Below are 17,570 nucleotides of genomic sequence, written 5' to 3'. Positions count from 1 at the left end.
GACTACAAGGTTTTCTATAGAGCACAGTGTTGGCTTCTGCAGCACGAGCGCCCTCTGTCTTCAGACTGAGGAAAACTCCATGCATCACCTCCCCAGCAATACTGACACCTAGCGGCCACATTGGGTACTTTCATATGACTAAATTGAGATGTATTATAGACTAAGAGTTGCACATTTCTGGGAACATTTTGTGTTATTTCCAAAATTTCTTTCTTTATTGTAAAAAAATAAATAAATTCATTTTCCTGATTTACCTCAAAATGTTTGCATTTATCAATTTTACTTAAACAAAAGTTTTTAAAAACACTGACATACAGTCATAAAGGTTTTAAAGTGGCACTGTGATGGAAAAAAATTGAATAATTTAAGAAAAATATTTTTTTTTATTGAAGATGTCCCCTTTTTTATTTTACTTTATTTTTGAAGCAACTTCTAATGGCAAAATTGGTTAAATTAGACACCGATTAGCTGGTCTAAAAAGACATGAATCATATTTAAAATTACATTTCAACCCAAATACAAACTTTTTTTCTAATCTGCAGAATTTGAATTTGGCAAAACTTTTAACCAAAAATAACATCAAATGAAAAAAACAAAACAAAAAAACATGTTTTATAAAAAAAAATAAAATAAATAAAAACATCACTGAAGAAAAAAAAACTATTTTTGGAATGCTAAAAAGGAAAATCCCATTTTTGCTCCACTGTGAAAAATGAAGCATGACTCAGCTTTTGGCTATCACAAAAAAGAAAAAACTGTGAAACATTTTCAAGTAAATCAGTATTTCTTCTGTGTTTTTCAGTGGCTCTAGATTTTAACCTGAAAAATATCTGATAAAAATTGGCAAAAACCAGAAACTTTGTTTACTTGATAGAATTGTCCACCATTTGTTTCTATAATCTTTCTGCAATATTGGTTACAAGAGAAAAAAAATCCTGAATAAGATTTTAAGTTGATATTAGTAACATTCTTTACAATTAGTGGTAAAATAAACAAACTTCTGGTTTCCTGTCATCTTTGTCTTCTACATGCTGGAGTCATTTTTTAAATAAAACCTTAATGATTCTTAATGGTTCTTTTAAATATGACGGTTCTGTTTGAACATCTAATAACTGAACGTCCAAAAGGTCCTGTCAGGTGTCCGGGCAGCTTGGATCTTGATTAGATGTTGCACACCTGCTCGTCATCTCCTTCAGACGACCTGTTTTAAGGACATCCAACAATGATTTGTCTGTTCCACTCTGGTAGAGAACACCAACCTATAGCTACTGCCAAGTCACGTTTAACCTCAGACCTGTTACTGCTCGCTTTCTATTTTCTCTAACATCTACTGTTCTCTCATCAAGGATCACCATGATTTCCCCTCGTCACGCCATCAACCTACCGCCATCCAAAAAACTCTTGGGAATCTAGTTTTACTGCCTCTAAGTGATGTTTGTTGTGGTTATTTGAAGCCCACACTACATAGAAGTTCTGTTTTCCCACTCAACAATTTCCACATATGGGTCTTTGATGAAGAAAAGTCTGTCGAGGTAACTGACCTCCTTCAGTTGGTTGATGAGGAAGTGAGAAACAAAAACTTTGTTTTGAAAAATAATCAATTTATTAAAAAGTTAATAAATAGTTGGATCAAAGTTGTACAGAGCTCCGGGTGTCCAGCAGCATGCACAGTGGACAAATTAAATGTATGTAAAAGCTATTAAATATACTTAGCATGATAATATGTATGAAGATAACAAATAGAGGTCCCCACACGACTCATTTCATTTGGGAAGGGGTTGCCAAAAGTGTTAGCTTTTTTTTTTTTTTTTTTTGTAATTTGCTTCGAAAGAGCAAAACTTGCATTTTCTTAAAGCTTTTCAATCTAAAATGGCTCAACTTTACCACTGTAATAAAACCTGTTACGACCCCTGGTCGTGTGTGTTTTGTATGTTTTGTTTGTGTTATCTGTTTCACCATGCAGCTCCTGCAGAAGTCCAGCTCCTCCACTGCTGCTGACTCCGCCCCCTTCCTGCAGAGCTGATTGAGGCACACTCCCAGCCAATCCCTGAGCTGGGAGGGAAGCTTAAAAGAAGCCAGGAAGCTCTGCTCCAGTGGCGGCTGAATTCCTGAGTGGGGAATTTGTTTCTCAGCCTGCCCCTGCTGTCTGCCTGGCCCAAGCCTTCTAGCCTCTGGTTTCCCCCTCTTTAGTTTGTTCTGCTTGTTAATTTTGCTCTGGTGGTTTCTTTAGTTTGTTTTGGTGTGATACTTATGTTTGACTGTTTGGTTTTGCTGTAAAGCCTGAGATCCTAAGTTACTATTAGTATTCATTCATTTGGCTTTTGTGGTTTGTTTTATCTTATGTTTTGACACCTGTCACTCAATTAAACACTGTGTCTCCTTCTTATCCCTGCCCGGTTATTTACTTATTTCTTTATGTTGCACATTTCTTCCTCCTCCCCAAGGAGGGACATAACAAAACCTAATTACAGTGTGCGTCCAGAACTTGTTTTCATTGCTGAAATTAGATATAAATTGAAGAAAAGTGTTCTGAGTGTGAATCATCGTGAATTGTGGTCAAATTGGGGTATGGGTAAATTTCAAATTGCCAACTAAGGTAAATGTCCAGCCAAGAAGGCTCTTAAGCTGAAAAACGTGCTTCAAAGATGCTTATTACAAATGAAGTGGTTGTGTTGTGTTAAGAATGCAAAATGGAAATAGTTGTAGTTTCACATATGACATCCATTGATTAATCTGACCTCAAACTAAATACATTTCCCATATTTTGTTAAATTCATTGTGCAAAAAAAAAATAAATAAATGAACTAATCTTGCTTTTCAGCTGCACTACACCCTCACCTGCAGCTATTCCACGTCTTCTCATGCTCATGACTCTTTAAAGGGGGCGGTAATTTACACACGGTCCCTATCATGCTGATGCGAGTCACTTCCTCCCCGTCTCCCACATTCACTTCTTCCCCCTCTCCCTCTCTCTCTCTCTCTGCATCTCTCCACCCAGCTGTAAATCAGCACACATGCATGCTGGGAAGGACGGTGGCAGAACGGAGAGAGTAAAAAGAGGACTGCAAGGACAGAGGCAGGGCTGGGGCAGAGATGACAGCGGGACCCTGTATGCGGTAATGTGCTGCCATGAGGGGATGAGCGTGCAGCTTCCAAACAAGAGAAGTGGATGCAGTGAGGACATGGCTATGCTGCATGCATGATCAATAAAAGGTAGATTAGTCCTGGATATGCACCAAAGAAGACAGTCTATTAAGCAGCGTTGCTTGAAGGGTTGATTGCCTGGGGACTCGAGTGAGTTTTTAATTCTGCAACCAAGGAATTATTACCAGCAGGAGAAAGTGGCGCCAAGTCTTAAGGATCTATAAAACTATCTAGTTGCATTCGGAGTGACAGAAACAAGATGTTTTGCAGCTGAATTCCACACACAGGTAAGATTGATAATCAGAAAAAAAGATCAAAGTTCAGCTAAGCTGTTGTAGTTCTGACCATGAAACAGAGTGGGCGATTTACTAAGGGGCATTTTAACAAGATAGGACACTTGTCACTTATCATTACACAGCGTGGACAGACATAGGTCACTTAAGCAAGCTCAATTAACTCCAGATGACAGAGCAACCAAAATAAGAGTCCCTTCAGGTGTGGATGACTCTTGTAATTCAGACGTCGCCACATGAAAACCATTTAATGCTGAAGAAGAGGGTAAAACAGGACACGGCAAAATGTGTTGAAATAGTTGAAAAATAGTAATTTTTTTCAGACTAGAAAATGTACAATCATTGCTTTTTAGTTTTTTTGTTTTGCACATTTGATAAAATAGGAATGATTAATTCACACACATGTTGATGTTAAGATGCAAATTGTTTAAGAAACTCAGACTTTAAACACAAACTCCAATGAAAAATGTATTTTTAGTGGTTTCAACATGTTCTTATGGCATTTTTTACATGATGGACATAAAAAAATAAGCTTGAAATTGTATTTCTTTGTATTTCTTTATTCAAATTACCATGCAGTTTGAAAAAGATTGTAACTGTTACATAGAAAATACAACGGGTGGACCACGAGCTCGATTCCGATACATCCACTTGAAGACAAATAGATCCATGAACATCTTCTTTTTCCTTGTCTGAGCTGAGATCTGGCTCAGAACTGTATATCTGGATAGTTTTGACGTTGCTCGCCATTGATGTGAGAGACTGTAAGATAGCAGAAGAGCATGTAAACAGAGAGATCAGGTATGGGTGATGGGAATGGGGGGAGGGGTTGCTTTGTGCCAACAGTCTCGCCCACAACTCAGAGGCAAATTTCTTGCAAACTACTGCTGCTCTAAAGACTAACTACTGAATCCTAGAAAAAAAACAGCGTTTTTTTTTTGTTTTGTTTTTGTTTTATTTTGGCCAAAAACAACATAATCATAATTAAAAGACCACAAGATCCAAAGATAATCAGATTGGGACTTAAATTACCAAAAGGTGAAGCATTTCATCAACTAACCTTCAGCAAAGTAGCGTATTGTATGCTTGTGAAACTCATTTGACAATATAACAGTAAAGTTCTTTTACGTTTACTTATTTCTGTTATGTACATTTTTTCCTGTTTACTCATACATTTCCTGAAGATTCCTCTCACTCTAAGCTTGTTCTTCCTTTGCTTTTAGATGGGTGTAATGATGTGGAAAGACTATCGCTCTCTCGGTTTTTGTGACTTCTGAGTCAGTCATCTCCGGGATGGGGAGACGAGCGGCTGACCTGACCACTCCAGTTTCCGTTTTGTGCTTCCCCGCCCTGGCTGGGGTGCGCGGCTGGAAAACAACAGGAGACAAGAGTCTACTGCAGACCTGGGGGCTTCAATGCAGCGTCGGAGTTCAGACATCTCCTGGGATAAGCAAACCACTCACCCATTTACCTGAAATCCTCTCAGACAACATTAGTCAAACATTCAACATCGCCAGGGAAACAAGAAGCGCCAATGAGATAAAGGCTATCTTAAAACAGAAAGCTGTAGAAACCAAGATCAAAAAAGAAGTGACTTTCAGAGCACCCGGAGGTAAGGCCTCACAGGATGTGGCCTGCTGTCACGGCAACAGTGGTGGGACTTACTGCTATGCCAGGGCAATTAGGAGCAATCCCATCATTGGAGGGACTGTAACCAGAGACAAGCCTAAAGTGAAGTCTGCCGTTCGGTATATCAATGGCAGTGTGGTTGATTCAGAGGCAATCGGTGGAATTATCGAGGAAAACAATGAAACAGAGAGAAGAAACCTTCATGGAAATTATGCAGATCATTCTGGGGAGTCACTGGTATTATCTGCTGGACGACCTTTTGCACTGCCACCAAAAATACACAATGACTTTGGAGGGAGGCAGTCTGAAATGGCCAGAGTTGCCATTCATGGGGTGAGCGGCCCTACTCCTGATGCATACCCTCAAGAGAAACCATTAAAGTATCCCCTAACCTCATTCTCTGGCACTGCAATTTACCAGGACCCTCAAATAGAGAAAAAACTCAACACAAACTCACAATTTTCTTTGAAAACCAGCAATATGACACAGGCTACAGTCAATCAAGAGCTAAATCTCTGTAAAACTCCTCACCCTGAGTGTCCTGTGCACTCTAAAGGGAATCTAGCAAACCTTACAAATGCCTCAGGTGTTCCATCATCCATCCAACCAGCAAATGTCCTCCATCAGAGAGCCATCACAGTCACAAAAGCTACAATAGAAAGTAGACAGGATGATTCCAGCATTAAACGTTCTGCTAAACCACCAGAGGATCATGGGATCTCTCTCCAAACGAGTATCACCTTGACTCCACAGGGAACCACCTCAGCCAAACCAAATGACCTCCATACTTCTGTCAAGGTTCTTAAAACAACAAACTGTAACTCTAGTCAAAACCCTCAAGATAGTAGGATTTCTGCTAAGGTCATAGAAAAAGAACAAACATCACATAAAGTAACATGGCTCAAAGCTACAAATGAACCTAAGAGCCAACAAGTGGCCTTAAAACCAACCAATACAATCGGCAACATTTCTCACTTTCATCCACTAGAACCCAAAACTTCACAGCTTATTTCTACTCCTCTACCAGATAAACTCCATCCCATCTCCTCAAGTGAAGTGTTTTTTGGTGACACTGCAAAAAGGTCATGTAATTTATTCTCTTTGGCTCAGCCACCAAAAACAACAGCAAAACATTTGGATCAAAGTGTGTGTATGAGTACTAACCACAAGTTTTTGAATGAACGTAGCTTAACTCGCTCCACTTCCTTAAACTCTGAATCAACGCTTCACGTTTCTGCATGCTCCCCAACCCCATCACAAACTGCTTTACCTGAAAGTGTAGTTCTCAGCTCCACTAATGCACACAATGGGTTGTCATACAGAAGTGCTTCACAAGTGTCTCGACTCACCAAAGAACCAAACGTCTCCCGCTTGACGGGTGAGGCAAAAGTATTCACTCGCAGTGACACACACGAAGCTCATCACACACAGGATGCAAACACCAAAACTCAGGACAGTAATGAAAGTGGAGTCATCCCTGATCAGCGAAGTGACTCAAAACAACCTCCACCACGATTATCTGAGCCACAAGATGAGTCGGAAGATCCCAATGTGGGCAGTGATGCAATCAGCCACAGCGAGAAGACTCTAATTACTCCCAACAAGAAACTGTATTCTAATAAAAACAAATTATGTGGTAATCGAATCAATAACTTAGCGACGCATGAGCCGGAAGAGCATCAACATTCAAAGCATCCACAGGTCACTAACCCTCAGACTTTCATTTCCCTAATCAAGCCGAGCACCTCCTGTCTGCAGGGCTGTCTGAACACAGAACAACAAAGGCTTGAACATTATCAAGGATGCACAGACACAAATCACAAAGGACAATGTGCAACAAGCTTGGCGGTAAAAACATCCCAGCAAACAGAATCAAATAGACAACAGCTTGCCCTGGGTGTTTCAGCCTGGCATGCAAGTAAAGAGACTCCGTCCAGTGCAGATAGACAGACCCTTCCCAATTACTCACCGCCTGCAGTCAAAGCTCAGATTAACTGCAAACCTGTTGTCTCACTGACAAACACAAAGATGCAAACCAGCGACGTGGGAAATGAGCATTCTTCTGCCTACAATTGCTCAGATTTAGATGCTCCAGTAAAGACAGAAGTACACAAAAGTGTGGACTGTTCTGTTACTGCAACTCTCATTGGAGATCATTCAACAGTTGGGTCGATTGTGGGCTTGGAAACCAGTTCTGAAGTCCACTCTAGTACGGTGAAGGCAAGTCCAGCGTTTTCTCCCACTCCACTAGACTCTAATGTGGCCCACGCTCATCCATCTAATGCAGACCAGTTACTGCCACCCTCCACACAGAGCTGCAAATCTGCAATCCTGCAGCAGAAACTCGAGGCTGTGGAGGCCAGCTTGGAGGCCAACAAGGACCGGATCAGTATCCTGCTTAATATCATCCATGACCTGGAGATGTGTCGTACCCCGTCCAGCTGGTGAGTGAGTTTTACAGACCCAAAGTACTGGAAAATCTGTGTAAAAAAGTTCAGCTCTTCTGAACTGTGATTGTGAAACCCAATTTAAGCTAAACAATACAAACTCATATAGTTAGATGTGAATTATAAAAAAATAATGTGTATTTTTGTCTGTCTGTGAACTGATAAACACTCTGCTTGTAGAGTTTTATTCATACGCATCTTGGTGTTGAGAATGGTTAAGTTAACAGAATACTTTTCATAGTTTTATATCTGTTTATATTATTTTGGGTTGTAGCAGTGCTGGACAGCAAGGACCAGATTATTTTCACAATTCTTACTGTGCTTTGAGCAAAAATGTAGCCTCCAATACACACATAAAAACTCACCAAAATTTGTATGCGCCTAGTACCAGGTGGAAATACTATTTTTAACATACCGTATTTTCTGAACTATAGAGTGGACCTGTATAAAAGCCGCATCCGCTCTATTTAAAAAGAAGACAAAAAAAAAAAAAGATATACAAGCTGCACCTGACTATAAGCCGCAGATATTTAAACCTATATTGAAAAATTAGATATTTACTCCAAACGATTTTGTACTGTAAATGTATATATATGTACCTTACCAGATTCTTTCCAAACAGTGCGTGTTCTATCTGCTAAAGAAAACGTAGCATAGACTACTCTTCTATGCATTGATTTTTCGTCTATCTTGTTTTTGACTCTAATTCTGGTTAGAGCGCCCCTAGTGGTGAGCAAAAAAATTCCACAGAATAGCCGCACCTTCGTATAAGCTGGATGTTTTAAAATCTTGGAAAAAAGTAGCGTCTTTTTGTCCAAAAAATACTGTAGTTGCTGACATCCTAGCAGGAAAAACCATTTTAAAAAATGGCCAAAACTTCTTAGGGGCCCAATTTTTTTTTTTTTCAAAATTAATATATGAAACTAAAACACACATATCAGAGATTTCTAAAGGGAGTTTTAAAACCATCATGGGATGGTCACAGGACCTTCGGCTTGGTGGCCATTTTGTGGCAAAGTGTGACATTTGTTAATTTTTACATGTTTCGCACCATATGGTTAAAGTAAACTTTTGTTCGAGTGATCTACTCCAAATTTCAAACACAAGACACCATATTAAGTCTACAACCACAATCAAAGTTTCATTGACCTTTGACCTCCGGGAGAGGCTGCTATTTTGAATTTTTAGGAAAAACTCCTTTAGGACTAGCTAGAAATTAACACTCCTATAACTCCTTGAGCATCATTGGAAAAAAATGTTGGTTTTAAAGTTTGTTGATTTTGAATGGTGTTAGTGTGACAAGCTCGCAAAAGAGGCGTTTCCCTGTTTCTCGCACATTTTTTACCATAATATTATAAATGATATGACATATAATATAAGCATATTAGGAATGTGGGAGTGGTTAATGAAAAAAACTCCATTACCAAAGGAATCCAAAAATTGACTTTTGTCAATTCTTCTAAAAATATAGACTTGTTCATCACCTCCAGGTGGCCAATACATCAAATAGTTGCTATGGAGACAAAATCAGCATATAATCTGCCATTTCAAAAAGTTGTTTTCTTAATGAATTTCCCACATGCAGCTTTGACCAGGGTGTCAGGGGAAGAAGGGGAGAATGAGTGGCGTGTAGCAGCGGCACAAACATTGAGAGCAGGTCATAATGAATTTCAAAGGCAGAGAAGCATAGTGCCCGCAGGCCATAAAACACCACTCTCTACTTTAATCGTCATTGTTTTAAGATAAAAAAAATCTTGTGATCAATGAAAAACACTTGATCCTCCTAAACTTAAAATGTCATGGAACGGTGCTTTTCTAGCTGAACTTTATAATATTCTTTTTTGTAGTTTCTCAGTTTTTAATATCTGACTTTTTTTGTGAGATTAAAGGCTTTTCCTTTGATGATGTACAATTTGTTTTTTTCATGAACAGCAGCCTTGTTCTAAGGAGATCCTAAACCAGTATCTGGAGAATTTACAAAAACAAGAACCAGATTAATGTGAAAAAGTCAAGAAGAAAACAACTGTACCAAATGTAGAACACAATGGTTCATATAAGGATAACTAATAAACCAGGAATTAAAGCCATATTTCAATGCAAAGAAATGCTCAGAAAAATCAGAAACCTCTAAGAACAAAACTCTAAACCCCAAAAGGCTTCAATAAGAATGTGAAAGTCCATAGCAGTATAATTTTAAAAGGACTTCAAGAGTTTGACAGGAGAACTTCTCCTCTGCATACAAAGAACACTGAAGCGTGCCGGAGTCGGAGAATACATTTTTAGTGACATGTTTGCTCTTTCTGGAAAAAGCCAAGGCGAATACCTGCACCCTGCATATACTGACCGACAAACATCAGAAAAACTAAAATACTGTTGATTTTAGAGACTTTTTTACCATCGTACTAGCTTGCAGTCACAAGCTGCACATTTTTGCAGTACATACATAATCATCTTTACACGGACCACTTTGGGTTCAAACCAGAATCATCTGGACTGATCCTACATTTTTGACATTACAGCTTTTTTCTTGCATTAGGAATGTAAGATAATTTCATAAATTTGATACTTTATGAATATTTCTCTAAATCTTCTTACTTTTTTAAAACACGTTTATGTTTCGGATAAAGCAGCAATTTTCATGTGACAGAACAGTTATTTATGTATTTATTTTACTGTCGTGGATGATATGGAGTATTACTGTCCTACAATAATAGCTCACTGACTGTCTACTTTAGAGTTTAAACCCCCAGCAACCAATCAGCAATGAGTTGCTGGTTGCACTGGTTGCCATTCCGTAAATAGGATGTGTAAAGTACTTTTCCCTATTTGGAATGGGAGGATTTTCTGGAGATGCGTCTGCTGCATCATTGTGTGCTCTTCCACAGTCATTTTTAAAAGTGTATAATATGATAACACTTAAACTAATACACAGAATTGTTGTCAAAAAACACATGTAAAGATATTGGTCAATATGTTGCATTTTCTACAATATTACCTGGAAACAAAAATTCATACAAACAGTCTACTCTAAGATTATTTTTGAGTCCAATTGTTATTGTAAATTATGTGTTTAGCTCTGAAATTACAAGTTTTACTAAAAAAAAGTTTGGTTAAGTCCTAAGATGACCTTTTACCAGCTAAGCAAATCAGAAAGAATAGTTTTATCGTTGGCTGAGGAGTATGGGGTCAAATCAGGATCAGCTTAAAGTGAAAAAAGCAGATTGTAAATGAAAAAATAAAAAACTGATTTAAACTTCAAAGCACACATCGTAAACCGTGGAGCCCGCCTCTGGCTCGACTCACGCCCCCAGGTGTCCCCCAGTTACATCTGGATGATCATCTGTGCTCCTGTTCTTGGCCGTAGACCTCGCCTCTGGCTCGACTCATGCCTGCAGCTGTCCCAGCTCCATCCGGATGAAGCCCATCTGCTACACTATTTAAACATGTTGTTGTAAAGTTCGATAAGCTAATTCTTCTGTAACAACTATGGTCAATTGCCTGTCAATCCTGGGAGAGGATTTCTCCTTCATGTGGACATCCCTGAGGATTTTTTTTTTCTTTTCCCAGATTGTTTTTTAGGAGTTTTATTTACAGAAAAGGGTGTCTATAAGAGCAGCTGTATGCATATTTTTAAGTGATTTTAAGTTTTTGGATAATCACTGGTGTAAAGCCCGTTAAGACAACCATGTTGTAATATTACGCTATGCAAATAAAATTGAATTAAACTTGAAGGCAATATGGAAAATTTTAAGCATAAAATACATTTAAAAAAAAATAAAATAAAAATTATGAAAATGTAAATTTTAAACTAGAATTAAAAAAAAATAAAAAAACAAAAATTGTTACCAAATATAAATCTGTTTTTTATGGCAGATGTCTTGTAATTTCTACCATTTTTTTCTTATTTCTCTCACTCTTTCCATGTCCTATTTAAAATGTGAATTCAGAATTTTCCTTTCGGTATTAGGGTGGGGCTTTGAGCCTATTGGCTACAGGGACATGATGCTATTTCCACATTCAAACAGCGTCTGTTGTTGGCACCGCCTGTGCCATCCTTCCTCTGAGGTTCCAAACTTTGGAAAAACATTACAACTGAGGTGGTACCAACTAAAATTAGGCCCGTTTTAGTTTTGTGTTCACTTTAAACTGATCCTAATTTGACCCCATAGATTTGAGTTTTCATCTTTTAGTAAATGTTGTCAAAGATCTGAAACAAATCATTAAATTTGAATCAGAATAACTAATAATTAAAAGAAGCACTCTTAAGGCAAAAAAAAAAAAAATGCATCAAAACAGAAATCAACCTTCAGTGAACTTTAGAAATTCTGAAGAGAGGCTAAAATTCTTTCACATTTCTTTTTGCTCGCCTTGAATGCAGCACACCTAAGTACAGCCTCCTGTTCAATACTCTGTTAGCAATAGGGTGACTGCACCATGAAGACACAGATGCATAGCAGACCAAGGTTCTTGGTAACTTCAGGCTGTTGCATTGGTATGATAGAGGTGCACTTGAGAGATTTATTTAGACTCATAACAGAAATGGAGGCAGCCTCCTGGCAACATGTCTCCATCAGTCATTTTCATCTCCTGCTCCGTTCTTATAGGCTGTCTGCCCCTGAGGCAACCTTTCCACATCTACTAATAAGCTAACGAAGTCTAACACAAATGTTTGACGGAGTGCATCTCACTTCGAAAGCAGCACGTTCAACTTCTCGTCTGCTTCTGTTTCATCTATAGTTGGCGTTGCCGTGACAGTGGACAGGACCTCAAAATCTGTTCTACCTGTCAGAAGACTGCTTGTATCATGTACAGGTGAGAAAGCAAATAAATAGACTGATAAACGTGGTTTTACAGAACCAAAGACAGAGAATCCGATGAACAATTGATAGTTTTGTTTTGATGTTGAGGGAAACACTTATATTTAAGCAAAAACTATAATAATAAATACAATATATAATAATAAATAATAATATATTGCTCCCCAATTTTTGAGTCAACTTTAATAACATCAACGACCTCAGCTAAAACTGCAGTTTTTCTATTAAAACCAATAATAAAACTTTGAAAAATGTATTTTTGATCCTTTTATTTGTGTTCTTATTTGCCAACATGTCAAAGTCTCACTCCGTCACTGTTTACATCGTAAAAAGAAGGCACATGCTTAGGTTTGAACAAATGCATTTTATAAAAAAAAAAAAAAAAAAAAGAGAGAGAAGAAAAAAATTGTTTAACGGCCAGAACTGTGACATTTTAATCAGCCAGATCTTTGCCTGCCCCTTTGTCCGAATGAAAATTGATGACTTGCCGCGCTAGCTTTTTACGTAATGAAAATATGTTTGCTGGTTCTTTTGTTTTTTGGGGGGTTGGGAGAATTATATTTCTGAGTAAGCAAAAGACTTTAATAATAAAGTATTTTGCTAGTCTTTCCATACTATAAAGTAGGTTGACTTGAACGGAATTTCATAGATATATAAAGAAAAGTCTTCAAATTAAACAGAAGAGTTTTACAAGTTTAGTTTTCTAACAATTCACAATTAGCAAAAACAATATATCTGATGGCAATATCTCAACAATTGCTGGATTTAAAAAAAAAAGTTGAAAAAGTGAATTTTCACAGACTATTATATCTCAACAACCACAAGATGACTTCAAGTTACCTACAAAAAAATTGCAAATAGCCATTTAGGTGAAAAAAATAGTTGTCAGCAGGCTCCTAAAGAGAAAGGATCATGATAATGAAAAGAAAAACCTTCATCATTATAGAAAACCAAGTGCATTAAGGCTACAGTGTGAAAAACATCCTATAGATTGTTCCTCACTCCTTTATGTTTAGTTGAGGCACAATGAGGAGCTTGGGACTTCATTGGATACGTTCTTTGTGAAAAGGGTATGAATAGATCCTCCTGAGATTGTATTTTCCTTTAAAAAAACAGTTTTGTTTGTGGATATATAGATTCCTAATAATATAAGATTCCCCATGAGGAGTGTGAAACTACTAACGACAAATACAGATTTTTAGTCAAAACATTAGCACATTGCTTTTATCACAGGGATGTAAAGCATACAGATAGGTATTGATAAGTCGATCTAGTACTGGGAGAACAGTATCGGTTCAAAAAAATAAATACAAGCAAGATTATGTTGGATAAAAGGCAATAAGGATGTAAATTATCCAAAACTGTCAGTTATTCGTCCTGTTGTGTCCAATCACAAGCTAGCTTCTATCAATCAGGTCAGTTACAATTGACTGAAGGTGAACCACAGCCAGGGATGTGTGTCACTAAACACATAACTATGATTTTTTTTTTTCATAGCCCAAACAATACCTGAAAAAATTAATATAACACATTTTTCGAAACCACAAATGAAAAAAGTCTAAAATACCCAGAATAATACATTTTTTTTATCTTTGAAGCTGTTATGTTATAGATGTTTTTTTTTGCTTAAAAAGAAATGCGCCAGACAGAAAAAATAAGTTTAAAACACATGGATTTCCATTTATTCTTGAAGATGATAATATTTATGTCAGATATATGCTTTGAAATAAAAAATAGGATAGAATAAAAGTAGAGAGAAGATGGTAAAAGGGTTATAAATATCCCTCCTATTCTTTTCGAAAAAATTTATTACCACACCCAGTTTGCCCACTATCTATTACAGTCCTGTTCCCTCTCTAATGAATAATACATTCAGTTTCCAATACCCACATGCAGTCATATACATAATAGAAAAAAACATAAATGAAAATATCAGACATACATTTTCTATGATTAATAAAATAAAATAATAACACTAGTTAGATTTTTATCTAAATCTTATTCCCAAACACAGGTAAAAAAAAATGGAACCCCCTCTCTATTATACACATGTCATATGAGAAGGAAAGATATACAACACTATTATTTTAAGGATGATGTAGACATGTTTTGTTTTGTTTTTGCAATATTTCTGAGAAAACTGCATCTTTTTAATATATTTTTTACGATTTGTCGTTTTCTACAAATAAATGCTTTAATGTTTGTTTTTAAAAGTAGTAAAAATGCTGTTAGCGATGTACAAAATGAAACAAAACATTGCCTTTTATCCAATTTATTTATTCTTTTTTTATGTTTTAAGTGAAAATGAATCAAGCAGAAGCTGCGTGTTGTGTTGCATTTTCTGTTCCATTCAAGCTTGAGATTCTATAAATTTATAAAAGGATGTTGCCTGACTTTGGACGTACATGTTTCTTGTTAGAGCTTTGTTGCATACCTAATAAGACTTTGCAGCACTGCTGACAGAAGCTTCCTTTTCCCTTTGTTTTGGTTTACACCCATTTGCTGAAATGTTGCATCAGATGGAAGCGTCAGAAAATTACAAACCTGAAAAAAACTGACCCAGAAAAGCAGAAAGCAAAGGCCAAACGCTGAAGAAAAAACTGTCTTTTAACAATTAAAAAAGCTTCATGTTGCACAAACCAAACCATTAAAAGAAATTTGTGTTAAACATTTAAAAAGTTCTCTCTCAATTGAAACCGCTTTACGTCAAAAAGTTGCATGAAGAAGTTCAAACCCCAGAATGTGATCCTGCAACAGTGCTTAAATGTATGAAAATGTTTTCAAGTGAGGCGCTTTTTTCAGAAGACGGAGGAAAAAGAAAAGCTCAATCTGCTGGGAAATGCGCTCCTGCCCAAACCCATCTGTCACTTCAGAATCTGACAGGTACAGAGCTTCCCACATGAGCGGAACAAAGCAAAGTCAACTCCAGCAGCAGAGGTTTCAGTCATTTCAGGCATTAAAAGCCCTTCGCCTTCGAGGGAGAAATGACCTGGAAAAGCAGAGCTGACATATTTAAGCCTTCATTTGCATCTTTTAGGGAGGGGGCTCAATTTGATCACATGTGTTATGTGTGTGTTTAGGGGCGCTTCAGTTGCTTGTCTGTCTTTTCCAGTGTGGAGTATGACTTCAGGCAGCAGGAGAGACGCTTCCTGGAGATTCTCAGCAACGCGGCAGCTGGCAACAAAGCCTCCTCTGTGCATCCGTCCCAGCATCCAAACTTTGAACTGCTCAGAAAAGTCCTCATTAAGAACTTAACAAAGACAAAGCTGAAAAGCAAAAAGCTTTGCAAGATGCTGCTCAAGTGGCTCCCGAGGAAAATTCAGCAAGATGGCTGTGCCTCAAACACCTGCACCCTGCAGATATGAGCATGTCTTCACCAAAAAAACAAGCAGGGAAGCTTTGAACATTACTTTTTTATTCCTTTATCTAAAATTGAATTTTATCAACTCATCTTGATCAAAACTAATTAATTATTAGTCTAGCTGGAGTTCCTATAGCAGACAGATAGAAATCACTGTTTGTAAATATATAAGATAATCATAAAAAGGGTGTTTAATATGTGTTTCTGTAAAAACTGTGAAAACCTATAATGAAGTATTTGGGCCACTATATGTATATATACATACATACATATATATATATATATATATATATATATATATATATAATATATATATATATATATATATATATATATATATATATATATAGTAACAATTGCATTTGTGTTTCATTGTGAAAAAAATGGTTATATTTTGAAAATAATTTTCTTGTGTATCTTGATGTAACTTCCTGTCAGAATTGGCGCAGATCACTCACGGCTAGCGCACAAAATAGACCAGATGCCGAAACGATCCGCTGCATGGGTCGGGCCTTCCGCAGAGGACTGCGGCGCTCTCCGCCTGATGTGAAACACACCATAGCGAGCTGAATGGAAGCGCCCTCCATTCTGCGCCATTTCGCAGCGCTTCCCCATCCAGTGTGAACCAGGCGTTACAGAAAAATAGTATCTTCTAATTAGGACGTCGCTCCCACTTGATGACGTTATCAATAGTTGCTGGTCATCTACGATAGCATGTAGCTGCCAGTGCTTGGAAAACATATCAACAGTGGTTTGATAACTTTAAAAAGTCATGCTGAAACAAAAAACGCAGATTTAAATGTAAACATCTGTGCTATAGAGCACACCCACGTGAAGAAATGTGTTTCTCCTCCACGGGACAGTGTTTTCCCCCAAAAAAATATATTTGGCACCCCTACCCCTTTAAATGCCCCTACAATTGGAGGGGTAGGGACAAGTCGGAGAGGTAGGTGAAGAATACAGATTTAGATATTTTTTGGAACAGAGCGGAAAAAATAAATTTGCACACTTTGCACCGCTTCGTTTCTCACCTAGCCTCTTCCAACTGTAGGGGGCAGACATGTGCTAGTATTGGGTAGCGACAGTCCAGTGTGAACACCATCCCCAGTCTGAACCAGTAGAACATTGAAAACCATTTGCAGCAAACTGGGTAACATCAGAAGAAAATGTTACACAAATTTGGGAGAAATCATGTCATACGTTGGCTGCGAGCTGGAAATCGCAGGTTGCATCAATGAGAAATTTAGAATGGTTTTGTGGTCTCCCAAAGACATTGAGACTGGTGATTAAGATTCTTGATCCTCAAGGAGTGAGTGGGGACAGCATTTTTTTTACACCATTAACAGTATACTTTCAGAGGGTCAAATGCATCATAGCATAGATTTCCACGATAAGCCCAACAGCATCTCCATAAATGGCTGCATTGATGGATATAGTTGGCATGTAATGTGAATGGAAACCTATTTTATTTTTATTTTTTAAAAAGCATGAAAAAGTTGTAAAATTACCATGTTTTTTCTCAAGCTTGGCAACTTTCTTCTCATTTATTTATTTGTTTGTTTGGTGGCCCTAATACTTTACTGTAAAAACCTGTAGTGACTGCACAAAGAAATGCTAGTTTTGTTTCTCCGATAAAAACATTAATGGCAGTTAAATGACAAATCACTGTAAAAAATATTACGCAACACTGCATTTTACCATAATTACTATGCAATCATATTACACTTCCACATATGAAAATCATTTATTTTTTTGTTTAATTCATTTCCAAAATTATCATGGACACCACAGTATCTTTTTCTCAGCTGGGATTTGAGGGAAAAAAGGATATCAAACTAGTACTTTACCATTTAATTTGGGATATGTGCCAAAATAAAAG

General features: G+C 37.4%; 1 protein-coding gene and 1 long non-coding RNA gene across 2 annotated transcripts; one reads left to right on the top strand and one right to left on the bottom strand.

Annotated features, from left to right (window-relative positions):
- Positions 1–1,814: 1,814 nt before the first annotated feature.
- Positions 1,815–3,376, bottom strand: LOC118599662. Its single transcript, XR_004949099.1, has 2 exons — positions 2,462–3,376; positions 1,815–1,898 (listed from the first exon to the last, which is right to left on the bottom strand). It is a non-coding gene; the product is annotated as an uncharacterized LOC118599662 (long non-coding RNA).
- On the top strand, positions 3,293–15,929 carry LOC112139196. Its single transcript, XM_024261911.2, has 4 exons — positions 3,293–3,431; positions 4,661–7,510; positions 12,251–12,325; positions 15,443–15,929. Exons 2-4 carry the CDS (start codon positions 4,731–4,733, stop codon positions 15,693–15,695), a joined length of 3,108 nt encoding a protein of 1,035 aa, XP_024117679.1. The 5' UTR covers positions 3,293–3,431; positions 4,661–4,730; the 3' UTR covers positions 15,696–15,929.
- Positions 15,930–17,570: the final 1,641 nt, after the last annotated feature.

Source organism: Oryzias melastigma, linkage group LG14 (assembly GCF_002922805.2).
Source record: "Oryzias melastigma strain HK-1 linkage group LG14, ASM292280v2, whole genome shotgun sequence".
NCBI classification, from domain to species: domain Eukaryota; kingdom Metazoa; phylum Chordata; class Actinopteri; order Beloniformes; family Adrianichthyidae; genus Oryzias; species Oryzias melastigma.
The sequence above is the reverse complement of the archived record's forward strand: the minus strand, read 5'-3'. Positions and strand labels throughout refer to the sequence as shown.